Source organism: Babylonia areolata, chromosome 21 (genome assembly GCF_041734735.1).
Source record: "Babylonia areolata isolate BAREFJ2019XMU chromosome 21, ASM4173473v1, whole genome shotgun sequence".
In the NCBI taxonomy this organism is placed as follows: Eukaryota; Metazoa; Mollusca; class Gastropoda; order Neogastropoda; family Buccinidae; genus Babylonia; species Babylonia areolata.
The window spans coordinates 26755718-26772418 of NC_134896.1; the positions used below are offsets into that span (position 1 = coordinate 26755718).

The 16701-nt window shown below is 39.5% G+C and overlaps 1 protein-coding gene across 1 annotated transcript in view; it reads left to right on the forward strand.

Moving 5' to 3' along the window:
* Positions 1-15034, forward strand: part of LOC143296008 (inositol-tetrakisphosphate 1-kinase-like) — a 45112-nt gene extending 30078 nt beyond the window's left edge. The window contains exons 7-10 of the mRNA XM_076607746.1: positions 4596-4755; positions 6255-6322; positions 7222-7390; positions 7890-15034. Of these exons, the coding sequence (XP_076463861.1) occupies positions 4596-4755; positions 6255-6322; positions 7222-7390; positions 7890-8383 (891 nt within the window). The 3' untranslated portion in view covers positions 8384-15034. The remainder of the gene's footprint in view (positions 1-4595; positions 4756-6254; positions 6323-7221; positions 7391-7889) is intronic.
* Positions 15035-16701: the final 1667 nt, after the last annotated feature.

Below are 16701 nucleotides of genomic sequence, written 5' to 3' on the forward strand. Positions count from 1 at the left end.
GCAGATTCAGTTCTAAAAAGATAGCATTTCAGCTTTCAGTAGAAGAGATCTATTTTTAATCAACATGGACATTTGATAACCAGTTGAGTGATGGGGAATTTTGTATAAAAAAAAATATATATATAAAAAAGCTCTCCCCTTGCCAGGGAATTTTTAGGATTCTGGGGTAATAATTATAAAAAAAAATTCTAGTATAAAAACTACAAGATTCAGAAACAAAGTAAATATTTTTTGTGACGGAAAATGGAGTCTGAATCTGATCATTTTTCCCATTAATTTGATTGTAGATAACAATTCAAACATTTCAAAGTGATGCTGATATTTTTTGTGCTCCAAAAAAGTCTACCAGTAATTCCACCTCCATTGAACGACATCTGAAAAGCAAACAAACAAAATACAACTGGAAATAGCATGCTTGTAGTCAGATTATACCTGATTAAGAAAATAAAGCAGAACATATTTTATGATTACAGTCGCAATGCTTGTAATTATGTAAGTGAATAACTGTCCCAGCACTGACAAACAAGGGTCCTGTCAAAATAAAAAGTCAGTCATGTTCTTAGAAACTGAACGGTCAAGCTTTTTTTTTTTTTTTTTTTTTTTTTACACCAAAGAGCGTTTCCCATTTGGAAGGGGTAGCTCTTTGATGATACTTTCTCCCTCCTGGTTGCAATTGAGCTGATGAAGTGTCTGCTGTGCATCCGATGTGTCTGCTCTGCAAAGGGAGTTGGTGAACAAATCAGAGACAAAAAGAGTGAAAGAATAAAATCATGAGATTCCTGTCCACTGTTTGTCAAACCTAGGTTTCATGAAAATTGTGGATGATTGGCTGTTGTTCAATTCCTGCCAGATGAACACTGTGAAAGACAGTTCACTGAAGTAACGGACAAGTACTTTTGCCATGCCTTCTGTCTGGTCTTCAATCTATTGTCTTACACCACTCCACTCTATCGTCCCCTTCTCAAATTATGCGAAAGTACTGCACGCTTACTGTCAGTCATTGTCACCTGTTCAGAATTGATGCCTGATCGGACAGATGGACTGGACAAAGCATCGAACATTGCTGTCAGTTTCATCACTGTCGTTGTCATCACCTTCGAGTTCAAACCAATCATTGGACAAGATAGATGTGTCTGTCATCGTTATTATCGTAATCATATGCACAGCCTGCACAGTTGTGTAAATCCATTGACTGGGACCAGTGTGTCAGCTGGACAAAGTTTCGGACGTTATTTGTGCACATAATGCAAATCCACTTTTCAGGCGCTCTCGATGAAGTCCATTTAGTGAAACATTATTGAGAAGAAAGGGGTCCTCCACCTGACGTATGCTCAATTAATTACTTTATTTGTAATCTTGTTTATAATCCAGACACATTAAACTAGCTGTTCAGATTCTGTATGTGTTAATTGAACCAAACTCTGATGAAGGAAAAATTGGAATGCATGCAGGATGTTAGTGGATGCCTTGTAGGCATGATGGCAACATATTTTGTGGGATGTCAGCTGACGTCTTATAGGCACTCAACTGGTTAAATGAATAGTTCTCTAAGAAGAACCCATGCCACAGATTGATCACTATGAATTAGATTTTTATGTTGAATGCATGATAGTTAAAACAGAATATTGATCAAATGTATAAATCTCCACTCAATGGACCTGCAACTTCAACGAAAACTCTTTAAAAAGGTCTTGTGTTTCTAAGATTTCTTTTTTATACATAAATACATAAAATCCAGGAACACACATATACACACATACACACACACACACACTGATACCACAACACACGTAAAAGCAAGAAATGGCACAAATGGATATAATCAGCAGTATGTGTGCTGCATGTCAAGGTTGAATGTACAGATAGCTGTGGGAATAAAAGACCAGTGTGTTGTTCTTGCACGGGGGGGCCTAAATCAGCTGCTTCTGTCCACTCATTTGCTGATAAAGTCCGGGCAAAGAGGGTGAGTTTTCTCATTAAAAACTCTGTGAAACCTGTCTCCCATCTTTTTCTGGTACATGCATCTCAGTGGCGTGAACAAACCTGTCTACCATTTTTTTCTGGTTACCATTCTTTAATTCTATTTTCACATTTTTCAGTACCTCTTTTAGCTCATCCTTGTCCCCTGCATCCACAAACATGTTCTAGTCTGTGCTTTTGAGACGGCCCCTCAATGTTTCAGTGGTGTCAGAAATCCTATCTGTCATCTTTTTTCTGATACATGCATCAAAACTGTCTTGTTTTCTGCCCACCACCCCACCCGCTTTCCCAGTAAGTTTGTCAACGGTCTTTGTCTAGTTTCAACGCGTTCATGTTCCAGCACACAGAGCCATAAAACAAAACACTAGAAACAGCAGAAAATGAAACATTTGTAGCATCTGATGGCACACATTAAAAAGATCTTAATTTCCTAAGACATTACAATTGGCTGTTGGCTTTTTTCACCAGTGCATTTGATTTTTCACTCCATGATAATTTGTTGTCAATGATTACACCAAGGTACTTTTAAGTATTGACCTGTTCAACAGTCTCTTTCATAATAACAGGTAATGGTACTGGTTTTCTTCTTTCTGTTTTCAATAATGAGTTCTTTCGTTTTGGTAGCATTTAACTCAGTGAAGTTTTCTTTGCACCAAGTGTAAAATTGTTGATTTCCTGTTTGTACTTTGTGTCATCGACATCAGCTATGAGTCTTATCAGAGCTGAAGTCAGTGAGTGGACAGGATTCTCTGCAACTTACTATCAGCTGTGTACACAGTAAAAAGAAAGGGTGACAGCACTGTACCCAGGGGTGTACCAGTGTAAGTGTATAAAATTCTGGAAACAGAGTCTTGATTTTAACAAACTGGTGTCTATTAGTGAGGTAGTCCAAAATCCATAAAACAGTTGGAGAATTGACTTTCGTCAGTAAAGTTTGTTTTTGCTAAAGTGTGGGGCTGGATAGTATTAAAAGTGTTTGATAAATCAAACATCAAATGTATATATATATATGTATGTTTATATATATATATATATATATATACATATATATATATATACAAGACTGTCTAAATGTTCATGGCAGCTGAAAAATGAGTAGGCATCCGGCACGTTAGAGTAAAATTAGTTAGTCATCCTTTCCTCATGTGTTGGTACAGAGACAACATGTTGGTAACTGTTTGGTTATGAAGAGAGCAGTGTTTAAAATTGCCATTTAAAACTTTAAGCGAATCAGGTGCCTTTGTGTCAAGATCATGCAGGTGAATGACAGTTGAGTTCACAGCTTCACTGGGATTGGCACATGGGCATGTACACAACTGTCAAATGCACATGAGTGAACTCTCTTGGCAGGTAGTTGGGCCTTTGCCCAAGAATCATGACATCCAGGCAGACGAGCAGTGTTTGTTTAGACCAGTGATATTCTTGGAATGACACAACTGTTGACATATATGCACACACTCCCCCTAATCCTTTCCTTCCTGCTTCCTATCTGCTGTTCTATCCCCCTGAATACAGTAAAACTGTCTCGAGCTTGTGTTTGTCAGGTATAAGAGGTTAGCCAAGTTTCAGTAAAACACATGACTGCACGTTTTAAACTGATTGAAGGAAAGGGTATGAGCAGAAAGGGTATACATTTTGTTTTTGATTGATTGCACATTGCCCTGTATCACAGATTGGTAGATAAGGTTTGTACTGTTTGACCTTGTTCCTGGCTCTGATTGGTGGATAAGGTTTGTACTGTCTGACCTTGTTCCTGGCTCTGATTGGTAGATAAGGTGTGTACTGTTTGACCTTGTTCCTGGCTCTGATTGGTAGATAAGGTTTGTACTGTCTGACCTTGTTCCTGGCTCTGATTGGTAGATAAGGTTTGTACTGTTTGACCTTGTTCCTGGCTCTGATTGGTAGATAAGGTGTGTACTGTCTGACCTTGTTCCTGGCTCTGATTGGTAGATAAGGTTTGTACTGTTTGACATTGTTCCTGGCTCTGATTGGTAGATAAGGTGTGTACTGTCTGACCTTGTTCCTGGCTCTGATTGGTAGATAAGGTTTGTACTGTCTGACCTTGTTCCTGGCTCTGATTGGTAGATAAGGTGTGTACTGTCTGACCTTGTTCCTGGCTCTGATTGGTAGATAAGGTGTGTACTGTCTGACCTTGTTCCTGGCTCTGATCCCACCCTTTCATCCTCTTGCAAAGTCTCAGCTCTTTCTTAAGTCCAGCTGCTTCAGACTCATGAAGCTGAAGCAGTTCCGCCATGTTGTAATGGAGGGTTGTGGACGTAGTTCATACAGCTACATATCAGCCCCAGGGAATGCTGCAGGTGCGTGATGTACAGCATTACACAGGCCTTGCTATGTACATATAACTTCCTGTGTGTCACTCTTCCATAGCGTAAGGGAAACAACCTGATACTAATGCTCTCTTACAAAGGGTTTACGTGAACTGTGGTTCCTTCCCTTCGACTGTCAGTGAAGAATTGAGGTTGCAGTTGTGTTTATGAACTCCAGTTTTCAACAGGTGCAAGGCTCTAGATACAGAGGAATATGATGAATTCACTGCCGCGATGGCTGTAAAAGGCTATGGGACCTCTAACCTTTAATGTTGATGGTTTTGTCAGATGGCCATCATCTTCAATGAGGAGTGTTTACGAGACGTGGAGGCTCCCTGTGTGGCGCAGTCCTTTCTCAACCACAATGCTCTGCTCTACAAGATCTTCGTGGTCGGCAGTCAGCAGTTTGTTGTTCAGCGCCCGTCTTTAAAAAACCTCTACCCTGGCAGTAAGTTTTGTGTATTTTTTATTATTGTCTCTTTCTCTTTCATTTTTTGATCTATTCAGAGGCAAGACAATGCTGATTGCAAGGAAGGAGAGGCAGACAGAAAGAAACAAAGATGGGAGGACAGTATCCCAGAAGGGACAGACCTGAGACTGAACGACTGAGGCCTGTTGTGGGTGTGGATTCTGTTATGTGACAGTGTTTGTAACCAGTTTTCTCTTTCAGGATTTTTGTTTCCACAGTTTTTGTTGTGTGGTGTGGTTTTCTCTCCTGGCCTGTTTTCAGCCCCTGGTTTGAACTTGTGTCAACGGCTGGACTGTTGGTTCCAGTTTATAAAGCAGTCCAGGTTTATCCTCTGTGTGTTGTTGATTACAGTTTACAGTGCACTTGGTATCATCCCTGTGTATTGTATTGTATTACGTTTTTGTTATAGAAAATTTCTTTGTGTGAAATTCAGGCTGTTGTCCACAAGGAGAGCATGTTGCTGCAATGAGAGTGCCACCCTTTTTTTCTAGGACCTTGGTTTTTATCATCTCATCTGAATGACTGTGTATGTGTGTTTGTTGTCCACACACTGACCAGGTTTCATCTTCTGTGCCTCGGCATTAAAAGAAGCTTTGACGTCTCACTTTCTTTTGTATTTTAGGGAGTGAAGGGATGCAGTTGGCTTTCAGTCAACCTACATAGGGGAGTGGTGCAGTATCAAGAAATGTGTGTACACAGGCATATGAAATGAGTTATGTATTAGTTCCAAAATTGATGTGGGGAAAATGGCACATGGCAGACCCTGCCACCAGGGTTTGCACAGAGTCATGGAAGTCTGGAAAAGTCTTGAAAAAATGAGAGAACCATTTCCAGGGTTGGCAGAGTTTTCATAAAATATGTTTTGCTCTTTGAGGTTAGGAAAAAGTCTTGAAATTTTTATAAGACCTGTCCCATTTAGCAAAAAACTTACTGATTAAAAATGATGAATAAATAATTGAAAAAAACAACAAAAATAGTGATGAAAATTTGTCATCAACACCAGGACATCCAACTTTCTTTTTTGGTCAGTGGTGTAGTAGATTTGTTGGGTTTTTCATTTATATCATTTTTGGCTTTGTGTTTGGTCTGTAAAATTTTCAGTCTGGAAAGAGTTTGTAAAATTGTATGGTCACATCTGTGGGCACCTGTATCATATGTTAATGGTCTCTTTAATGAGGCATTTTTAGGAGCTGGCAGTTGCTGAAAGATGTGGAACTACAATGAATTGTTGACGGCTTCAGAGAGATGCATCCTTTTCATAATTGTGTTATTCACGTTATCAGAGTGATATGGCTTTCATTCTCTCTGCCTTACTCACACACCCACTAACTCATTTTCTCTCTCTCTCTTTTTCTCTCTTTCACCATCAAAACTTTTGTTTTGAATTCTACAGGTTGCTGAAATTGACCTTTCTTTAAAAATAAAAAAAGAAAAGAAAAAAAATACAGTACTTCCAACCATTGCATATGGTATTGCAGATCAGGCCACGATTTTCTTTGATACACAAGAGGTGTCCAAACCTGGGTCCTCTCATCCTTTGAATGAGGTAGTTGTCTGAATAACTGGTTTGGTGTGTGTGTGTGTGTTTGTGTATGTGTGTGTGTGTGCATATTTGTTTGTGTGTGTGTGTGCATGCATATGTGTTTGTGTGTGTGTGCATGCATATGTGTTTGTGTGTGTGTGTGTATTCATATGTGTTTGTGTAATTTGTGTGTATTAGTGCATGAGTGAACACAGTGTGAGTGAACACATTTTTTGTTTGTGTATAATTATGTGTGTGTTTGTGTGTGTGAATGTATATGTTCATATGTGAATGTGTGATCATATCAGACAAAAGAAAAAACAGAAGAAAAAAAAAAGTGTTTATTTCAATGTTAAGGTTTCTTTAAAAGTTGTTCAGGTGGTCTTTGTAATCTAATGAGATAAAAATACTTATTGAGAGAAAACTTTTTGTTTGTTCTGTACATGCAAAATCCAAGCAAGAAAGACTCATTAGGATCTTGGCAACAACTTTCTGAACACACAGATCATCAAGATGACTGGTCACGCTTTTCAGTGTACCTCCCTCATGATGGGAAATGCAAAATGATGACAATGATAATGCCAAAAATAGTAGTAGTGATAATAATTAGCAATGACAACAACAGCAACAGCAACAATAATAGTAATAATGGTGGCAATGATGATGATAATAATTATACTTACATAATGCTCACAAAAGTCTTAAAGCAGTTTACATTAGTAAAGCATACACTTGCATATCTGATCGACAACAAAATGCACACACGCACACACACACATACGCGCACACAACTCCCCCCCCCCCCCCCAAAAAAAAGACAAAAACAAAACAAAACAAAACAAAAACCCCAAAGAAAAACCAAGTACACATGCACACATGCACACGCAAAAACCTTGTATACACGGTGACACACTGTGTGTCAGATTGACGCGGGCAGCCTGGAGGAGCCCCTCATTAAGCCGGACTGGTCGCTGCTGGAGCAACTGGGCGGGGCCATCAGCCGCACCTTGGCCATGAGTCTGATCGGCATCGACGTCATCATCGACTGCCGCACGCAGCAGTATGCCATCATCGACATCAACTCCTTCCCAGGTTAGTTGTCTGCGTTATCGTTGCTGAGGGGGAGTTGAGAAGATTGGTGGGTGGGTGGGAGGGGAAGAGGTGTGTGTGTGTGTGTGTGTGTGTGTGTGTGTGTTGTTGTGTGTTTTTGTGTGTGTGTGTATGTGTGTAGTGTCTGTGGTAGTATATGTGTTTGTGTGTGTGTAATGTCTGTGGTTGTGTTTGTGTAAGTGTGTGTGTAGAGTCTGTTGTAGTGCATGTGTTTGTGTGTGTGTGTGCGTTTGTGTGGTGGTGGTGGTTGAGTTTATCTAATGTCTGTTCATGTCACACCTTTTCCCCAAGGACACAACACCATGTCAAAACAGGGCATCAAACTCGGATCACCCGTGAACACTGGTCCAGAGCGTAACCTGTTCATGCTGGCAAGCTCATGGTAGGTAGTATGTATTAAAAAACAACAACAACAACAACAAAAAACAAAACAAAAAACGTGACAGTGCATAGCTGAGAACGGACATGAATGTGGTTGCAGGGTTTGAAGGAGTGGATGATTTTTTCACCCACCTTCGGGACCACATTCTGGAACGCCTGCGGACCACACCAAACTGTGATAGCACCAGCAAGAACTCTGTGACTGCAGCCATCACCACCACCACCACCACCACTGCCGCCACCACCACCACTCCCACCGCCACCTCCACCACCACCACTCCAGCCCAGCATCGTCCCCACAGCCCCACCACAGGGGTGGTCAACGCTGTCAACCTGAAAGCGTCCAAGCAGCAGCCGTACATTCTGGGCCAGTCACAGGTGATAGACTGCCGCACCATCGTGCCTGCCGACTCGTGGAGCGTAAACGGTAGCAGGGTGCTGGGTAACGATGAGGGGGAAGGAATGCTGGGGGAAGGGGAGAAGGAGAAGGAGGAGCAATTTCTTAACCAGAAGGAGGAACAGTTTCTGAACCAGCTCACGTCCAGCAAGAACAACAACAATAACAACTGTCCTTCCAACCTTCTGCCACCTTGACCCCTTGACCTTGTTTGTTTGTCTCCCCTTGTCCACCACCCATTCCTTTAATCCCCCCTCCCCCCTCCCCTGTGGCCCCCCATTTTTTCTTTTTTTGTTTTTAATGACTCAGGCTTCCATTCTGTGAATAGTTTTCTTTTATCTCCTTTTTATCTCCTTTTTAAGAAAAGAAAATTATCCTGCAACTGGAGGGAAGAGGGACAGAGACTAATTTGTGTGTGTGTGTGTGTGTGTGTGTGTGTGTTTCTGTGTGTTATACACTGTCTAAGCATATTCGCTTACACAGCTTTCTTACTGAAGCTGGTCAGAGAATGCTGCACATTGCGATAAAACAGTCTGGCTTTCAGTTTCCTCATTGATTTATTGTATTCAGTTATTCTCTTCAAGTTCTTAGTTTCTGGGTTTTTTTCTTAGACTTTTTCTAGTGTGCACCATACAGCTGCTGTCCATTTGGCGCCAACGTTTTGGTTCTTGCTGCAGCCTTGAAGAGTGCCAGCACTGCCTCAGTGCACCCTACACTTTTGTGGGGAAACATCTCCAGGAACTCTTATTTGTTGCATAACAAAAACATAATCTTTTGATGATATGATAAGGACTCCCCTGCCTGAGTTTGGCGCCATTTTATTAAATTGGTGTGTGTGTTTTTGAAATTAATCTTACAATTCAGCAGGCATGTCCAAGGAAAGCAACTGGTGTTGACAGTTGTTGCTGTTTAATAGCAACTGGTGCTGAAAGCTTTTTGGGTTTTTTTGGTGAAAAGTAGCACTGTCATCATATCCAGTCAGGGCCCATTTTGTTTCTGACAAAAGTTAGGTGGCTTCATTGAATATGTTTTGCACATTTCTGATTTTCAAAAGAGAAAAATAAGTCAATTAAAATTTAAGTTACAGTCCAAATGGGAACGGGACAGTGTTTTAAAAGAAGGAAACAGAGTGCTTTTTTTTTTTTTTTTTTTTTTTTAAATTTTTTAGTGAAGAGTGAAAGGCAGAGGCAGAGTCAGATGAACCGATATGATATGAAAGGTTGTTTCAGATATGAGTAGCAGTAAAGAGGAAAGAGCATACACCATATGTTCTTGTATTGACACAAGGAATTTTCAGAGAGTAATTGTCAGAGAAGAGTTCTTGAGGGAGTGTAAGCACTGATGAGGTCAGAAAGATAGATAGGTCCAGTGGAGTGGAAAGCAGAAAAGTAGAGACATGCAATTTTGTACTTAATTCTCGCCTTAGTTGGGATGAAAAAGGGGAAAGTACTGTAATGTCCCATCTGAAACATTCACCTTGACGAGAGCAAAAAAACAAGAACAGTGTTCGAGTCTCAGTTTGATTGTAATCACTAGAAAAGGTGACTATACCACCAGGCTTCATGAGGTGCTTTTATTGTATAGAATGATTTTTATTGATTTTTTGAGTGAGAATGGCTAAGAGCGGACCAGGCAAGACGAGTCGTCTTTTCGCTGTTAGCTGCACGAAATTTGGCCAAGCAGAGCAAACCGATAGGCCTAGTTTGCATCAATTTGACATGGTAAGTATATGTATCACCAAACATGGAGTATAATACAAACTCCTCCTCTTTTGTTTGTATCAGTTAAAGGCAGAAAATATGAATCTGATTTTTGACAGATATGATGTGTTTGTCTTTTTTTTCTTTCTTTGTTAAAAGTGAGAATGCATTAAAAGAAAACAACAGCAAAAAACCTCAATTTCTATCTGTATCAGTTAAAGGCAGAAAAATATAACGTTGATTTTTGACAGCAAAGATGTGTTTGGTTTTTTTAATATTTTTTAAAGCTCAGTTGATAATGTGGTGTTGGGTAAAGTTATGCTTCTTAGACTGCTGAGGTTGTGATGTGGATGGAACAGAAAGTGTGTCACACATTGTCCTCTCTGTTTTGGTGTGTAGAGTGAGGGGGGCCATGATGTGCAGAGATCAGTATGAATTATATGAATGCTTTATTTCTGTTTGTCTGACCCTTTTTTTTCTTTTAAAAAAATAATCTCATTTGTTTGATAAGTGTAGAGTGGAGAAGGGCTAAATATTAACATTCATGTATCAGAAATCAGATGTGTACTTCTAGACAGATTTGTCAAAGTTTGGAGATAGATTTGGTATGAGTGACAGTGATTTTGTTAGATAATCTTAAGTGTGTGTGTATGTGTGTGTGCATGTGTGTATAAATGTGTGCATGCATGTGTGTGTGCATGTATGTGTGTGTGCAGTATTCATGTGAATGTTAGATAGATGTGTGTATTGTCATGGCATTTACGTTTGGTCAAGTTGAGGCATCATTTGTAGTGAGTCGTTATTTTTTATACTTAACTATTGTCAGTTTTTTTAATCAGTTTGCAAACATCAATTCTGAATTCTGGTCTTATGGACCTCCATGTCAGAGAATTTGTATTGGTTTGATGAGTGGGGCATGCCTGTTTTGTTTTACATGGAGGGAAATATGATTTGGGTATTTTCAATATGTGAGAGAATACAAAAGCATGGACAGTACAGATGGAAATGTTTCAATGAATGCTGCCACAACAGGCTGATTTTACTTCCTATGGGTTTTATAAGTTTATGTGAAGCTAGCAATGTCTCCACACCTCAACATATTCAGGATGACCTCATGTTGGGCACCAATATATGTATATATATATATAATATAAATATTCCATGAGAACATTACAGGAGCATGGGGAAAATGATGTTGATGGTGGGAGGAATGTATGTTTTAATCCTTGTTCATGTCTTTAAATTATATGTTTTATTGAGTAATGTGTGGGAAAAGAGGATTGCTTGGAGGAATGTGTGTTTAATCCTCATTCATGTATTTCTATTGTTTATTTTATTGGGGAGTGTGTGGTGAAATTAAGTGGGGGTTTTCCCTACATTGATATTGGCACAGCATGTGTCAGTCTGTCAGAGAACACAGTGAGCTCTTTGCTGTCCTGTCACAGTGGCCAGTCCACATGAACTGCTGAACGCTTCCTGCATACTCTTCTTCTTCTGCTTTTGTGGGCTGTAGCTCCCATGTGCACTGGACCTACCAGTGGAATTTTATGTGTATGACCACTTTTACCCCACCATTTTAGCAGCTATACTCGGATGCAGAGGTATACATGTCATGCTTCCATGACCTACCAAATGTTGACATGGAGTAAGGGGTCTGTGCATATTTGATCTTCTGCATGTGTCCTCACATAAAGGGAATTAGGTTGAAGCAGGTCTGCACATGTTAACCTGGGAGATGAGAAAAAACCTATCTCCACCTTAGTCCACCAGGCACCATTGCCAGGATTTGAAAGTTCAAAGCTCTAACAGTGTGTCTGTTACATCTGTCAAACTTGCTGTTCAGTGTTGTCCACAAGATGGAAATGGCTCAATGTTCAGCCTGTATTAAAAAAATTGACATAAGCTTACAATTAGGCCAACAGCAAAATGAGAGCTGTAAGATCAGTGGTTTCTCTACTGCAATGGGAATTCTTTTTACAGCTTAGGTCTTTTGTGAAGGATCATGGCTTTCAAACTAGGAGGCAAGATTGTTACAGCCTTGGGTGCTAATTGGCCTTTGGGCACCATCCCAATGCCAACTGTCCTAAAACCCTCTTGGCTGAGAGAGTGGAGATGTAATTTGGGCAAGACACTGCACAATGATAAAATTATCGCCCAGATTGTCAGGACAGCAGTTACCTTCATTGCTTTTGTGATGGTCATAGTTGGACACGACCATCAAACATGAAGGAAACTCTTCATAGTGAACAGTGGACATGGCTGGAAAGTGTTGATGTGAAGAACAGGATCACAGACACTGTGACAGCCGGCTCCATTCAGAACAAAGCCGTGGGAGGAGAACTTCTTTGGAAAGAGAACTGTTCTGTACAGTGATTGTTACAGTATTTAGGGAAGAATTTGTGATGGACTACATCGTGATTTGTACTTATGAAGGTAGGTCTGTGTTACCTGTGTGTCAGCTATCAAGTGCACATTGTCCCTGAAGGTGTGTCTTGAAGTGTTTAGAAGAGTCTAGATGTGGAGTTTTTCAAGGCTCTGTGTGTGTGTGTGTGTGTGTGCGAGATGGGGTGAGTTTGTTGTTTTCTCTAGGGTTCAGTAACATTACTTTTCTTTCTGTGTGTTTTAAAAGTAAATATCTTTTCAGACCCTCAGTCCACATATTGGTGTCTGCATAAAGTTGAAAAGATGTAACCTGGTTTATACATGTACATGTCAGACAAAAATGAAATTGACTATTAGTCATGATTGTATTCAGAAAACAGAGGCTGTATGCAGAACAGTATTAGCAAACCAGCAAAGAGTGAAACAGTATCTGACTGTCGGTTTTTTGTTTGAGTGTCATGAACAGACATGGTGTTTGTAGATGTCCCTGTGCCTATGGACTGGTTCCATGAGGTATGAAGCTGCATTAGAAGGGAGAGAGGTGCACTGCTGTTTGCCTGTGCATGAACAACGGTTCCATTTTTATCTGTTGTTGACACTGAGAATTGTGTCTGTTGCTGGCACAGAGATAGTGGCCTGTCTACTTACACTGTCAGTCAACAGTATATTGACCACAGCCTAGATATGTTTTTTAATTTTTTTATAGTCTGTCTAAATGAGTGGTTCATCATGTTTTGCATGTTACCTAGGTTTAGTGTATGTGATGTTTTGTTGTGACCACAATCACAGTTGTACAGGACTGTCATTGAGAAATGTAACTTCTTTTTGAAGAACATTCCATTTTCATGTCTTAAATGTACAAGTTTTGCATAAGACATTATGCTGAAGGGAAATTTCTATTTTATTGCTGACGGTTTGAACCACATGCTTCAAATGCACACCTCTGTTGCCTTTTTGCTGATTTTTGGTTGTACAGTTTTTCATGTACAATGTTGTATTGCATGATTGATTAGGGTCATCTTCCAGCACTTTCCTAAGTCTGTGTGATTTGGGCATGGCAGGTGAGACTGGTGGTGTTACACGTAGGTGGCATGGTTGATGACATGCGCAAGCCATGATGACTGCTGCATCAGCAGTTGTTTTGTTTTTCTCAGTGCCTACAGGTGCTGCACTGGGCATCCCACCTGTGTTGAGTGTGTGTATGTGCATCTATTGCAGAACCAGGACTGTACTTCTTCTTTCATGGCATTCAGCTGTTGCAAAACTCAGAACTTTAGAGGCAGTGTTGTGTCATCACCCAACAGAATTGAATTTTACTAATCTGGAAAAAGCTGAACTGTTTGTTGATGAAGGCTGTTTCCTTGTTCGTGTAGCAGTCCTCTTTCGGGCTTCCTCAACCAGCAGCTTCCTTGCAGTAAAAAAGGACAGGGAGGTCAGAGACAAACATTTCTTTTGACTTCAGAGAAGAGAGTGAAAGAGAGAGAGAGAAATTACAGACCTTCACAGGTATGGTCAGTTCAGTCAGCTTGTGCAGTGTATGCCAGATGAGAATGCATTCCTCTGACAGCGGAGACTCCCAGTTCCGCTCACAAAACAGCGGAAAAGCAAAGGCTTGGCTTGGCATTCGAGGCAGCAGCACTTCTTTTCTCAGTGCACAAAGCAATAACGTGGCCTGTCGCCTTACCCCTCTGGCTTTCAGTGCCCTCTTGTTTCTCATTCACAGTTCTGTAAAATAGCTTAGTGGTTTTGCTGAATATGGTGTGAGTGCAGAAATGTTATAATCCACTGTAGATTCTCTATATTCTGTTGATGTTCTTTCTTGTAAATTATTTTCTAACGAACAAGGGGCATGTTTCTGGGCTCTGCAATTCAGTAGGAAAAAAAAAATCAGTGTCTGTGATACTAATTCTCACCAGCTGCAAACTCACCTCTCAGTGTTTGGTCTGATGAAATTGCATGCTGTCCTCCCTTTGCATTGTATCCAGAAGGAAGACAGGCATTTATTGCAAGCATTCAGATCCATTTGTCTCTTTTTCTGATCTTTAACAAATTTAAGCCAGGAGAAAAACATGCACATGTTCTAGAACTGTTGCTTTAGTTTTGACCCAAGTCTTCTGTCCTTTGAATAGACGGTGTTTAGTCGTACAGTACAGACTCTGAGCTTTTCCCGCATTGGCCTTGTCAGCCATGAGCGTGCCTGCATCAGACGTGGACAACGCCCTTCCTAGATCTTCGTCAGCGAAGCCAGGCCATGACAGACTCTGACAATGAGTTAATCGCTTGTGAGAATTAGTTGCAGACTTCGCAGGACGTCTTTGCTCTTATCAGTATTACCAACTTTGTAACTGGCTATCTCCCTTCATTTCACACATGTCCTCAAACAACAATAAAAACTAGAAAGGTAAATTCTGTATGAAAAAAAAGAAAAAAGATTACAGTGGCATCATGTTTCTTGCTTGTTAGTGTTTTCTTAAAAACAGACAGACACTTAGATGTTGAGTGGTCCAGCCACCACTGTGAATTAAAAAAAGAAGAAAAGACAGGAGTAAATCCTGTCAGGATAATTATCTAATCATGGGGTGATATAAGTCGAATATCATTTGGCTGTTGTATATAATAGCTGAGTGTGAAGATGATATTTGATTTCTTTTTGACCCAAAATGTGAGTGTTCATTTCAGTCTACCATTTGCTTTTTGATTACTCCCTCACCCCTTTCAGTAACTATTTCTGTCAAGGATCAATAAAAAAAAAAAAAAAAAAAAAATTGAATCCTGATTTTGGCATCCAGATGAAAGTCTCAAAGAGATATGTTTTATTTGCTAAACAGAACAAATGTGGCTGATGTGTAAAGTACATTTCTTAAACATGCAGAAACACAAAGTTACCAATATTAAACCACAACTTGCTGCTTCCAGTCTGTGATATGTTGCTATTATAATTTGTTTTGTGACTTTTTTTTTCATGATTTTTTCTTTTATCTGAAAAGTTTTGGTATGGGGAGATTTTGCTGTTGATTGGGAGAGGGCAAAACCTGCATTAATTCCAGTTATGTTTGTGGGAAATATTCTGATGATTAATATGTGAATCTTTTTGAAGGAGAATGCAGCTTTCATGGCCTTTAGATCGTTATGTTTTTTCTTCTCTCATGAAGCCAGTGATGATCATTCACACATAAACAGAATTGAAACCTTCCTTGTCATTGACTACTATGCCATTGTCTGAAATTCACACACTATCAAGAAAGAAATCGTGGCATTTTTTGTGTGTGGTTGTTTTTTTTTCAAACTGAACATTAGAATTCAGAAAAAAGCCCCAAATTACATTTTGTTTCAGTTGAACTCCTTTCAGTGTAATGTATTTAAATACAACTAAATTTCAGAACAGCATTTCCATTAACCTGACAAAGTAAGCTGAAATATATGGATATATATATATGCAAAAGAAAAAAATGGATGTGTGTGTATCAATAATAGTTTACCAGGTCTACCTTGAGGTAAAGAAGTTAAAGCAGCATGGAGATTTCTGTCATCATTTACCAATACGTTCCCATAGTCTGAATACTCATGAATCGGCTTGATCTGACTGCTGTCACTATTTGTAATGTAAGCTTTTTTATTTGTTTTATTTTTTTTATATAATAAGAATGGGTCTTCACATTAATCCATTGGACTAATTGCAGTAATCAGGAAAATGCCTGCAGTTTCTTTAAAAAAAATTTTTTTTTTATCATAAATGGATAGACAAAATTATATACTTTTTCTTTTTAACAATGTTTTTGAAATGATACGGGTAGGCTGGTCCTAAAATCATTTTTCATGCTAATGTTTGGTTTTTCAAACACCACCTCCACCCTCCTGATTTTCTTTCATTTATTTATTTATTATTATTGTCATGTTTGTGCTGATGTTCAATTACTGTGCTGCTGTAATGAAATAAACTTGAATAAATCATTATTCAGTCATTTGTCTTGGTTGCAAAATTTTCAGTTCATTTTAGTAACTATCATTCTAAGTGACAGAACATGAAAGATCTACTTGCAACTTAAAGGGGTAAACTGTAAGTGGTTTTCACTGACTTCTGCCAGTCTTTATTTAACTCACTCAGGAAGAAGGGACCCAATCAGAGCCTTTAGCAGTTTTGAATTTTTGGAGTGGCATGTAATTTCCATGACATTATGAACTAAGAATATCTTTACTAACCTTTCCACTCTCCACTGCAACCAGTAAATGCAGTTTGTGTTGCTGTACTTGCAAGCAGGAGAGGTATTTTTGCGCTGACTGGGTTCACTTGAACAGTATGTGTCAACAATTGCGTCTGACCCAGTTTCGTCTCAGTCGCAAGGCAGACAACAGAATTAGATGAAGGGCCCTTTAGTGGCCATTTAACATTCTGAACTTAATCTGTTTCAAACTCTTTGCGCTTTACTGGATTC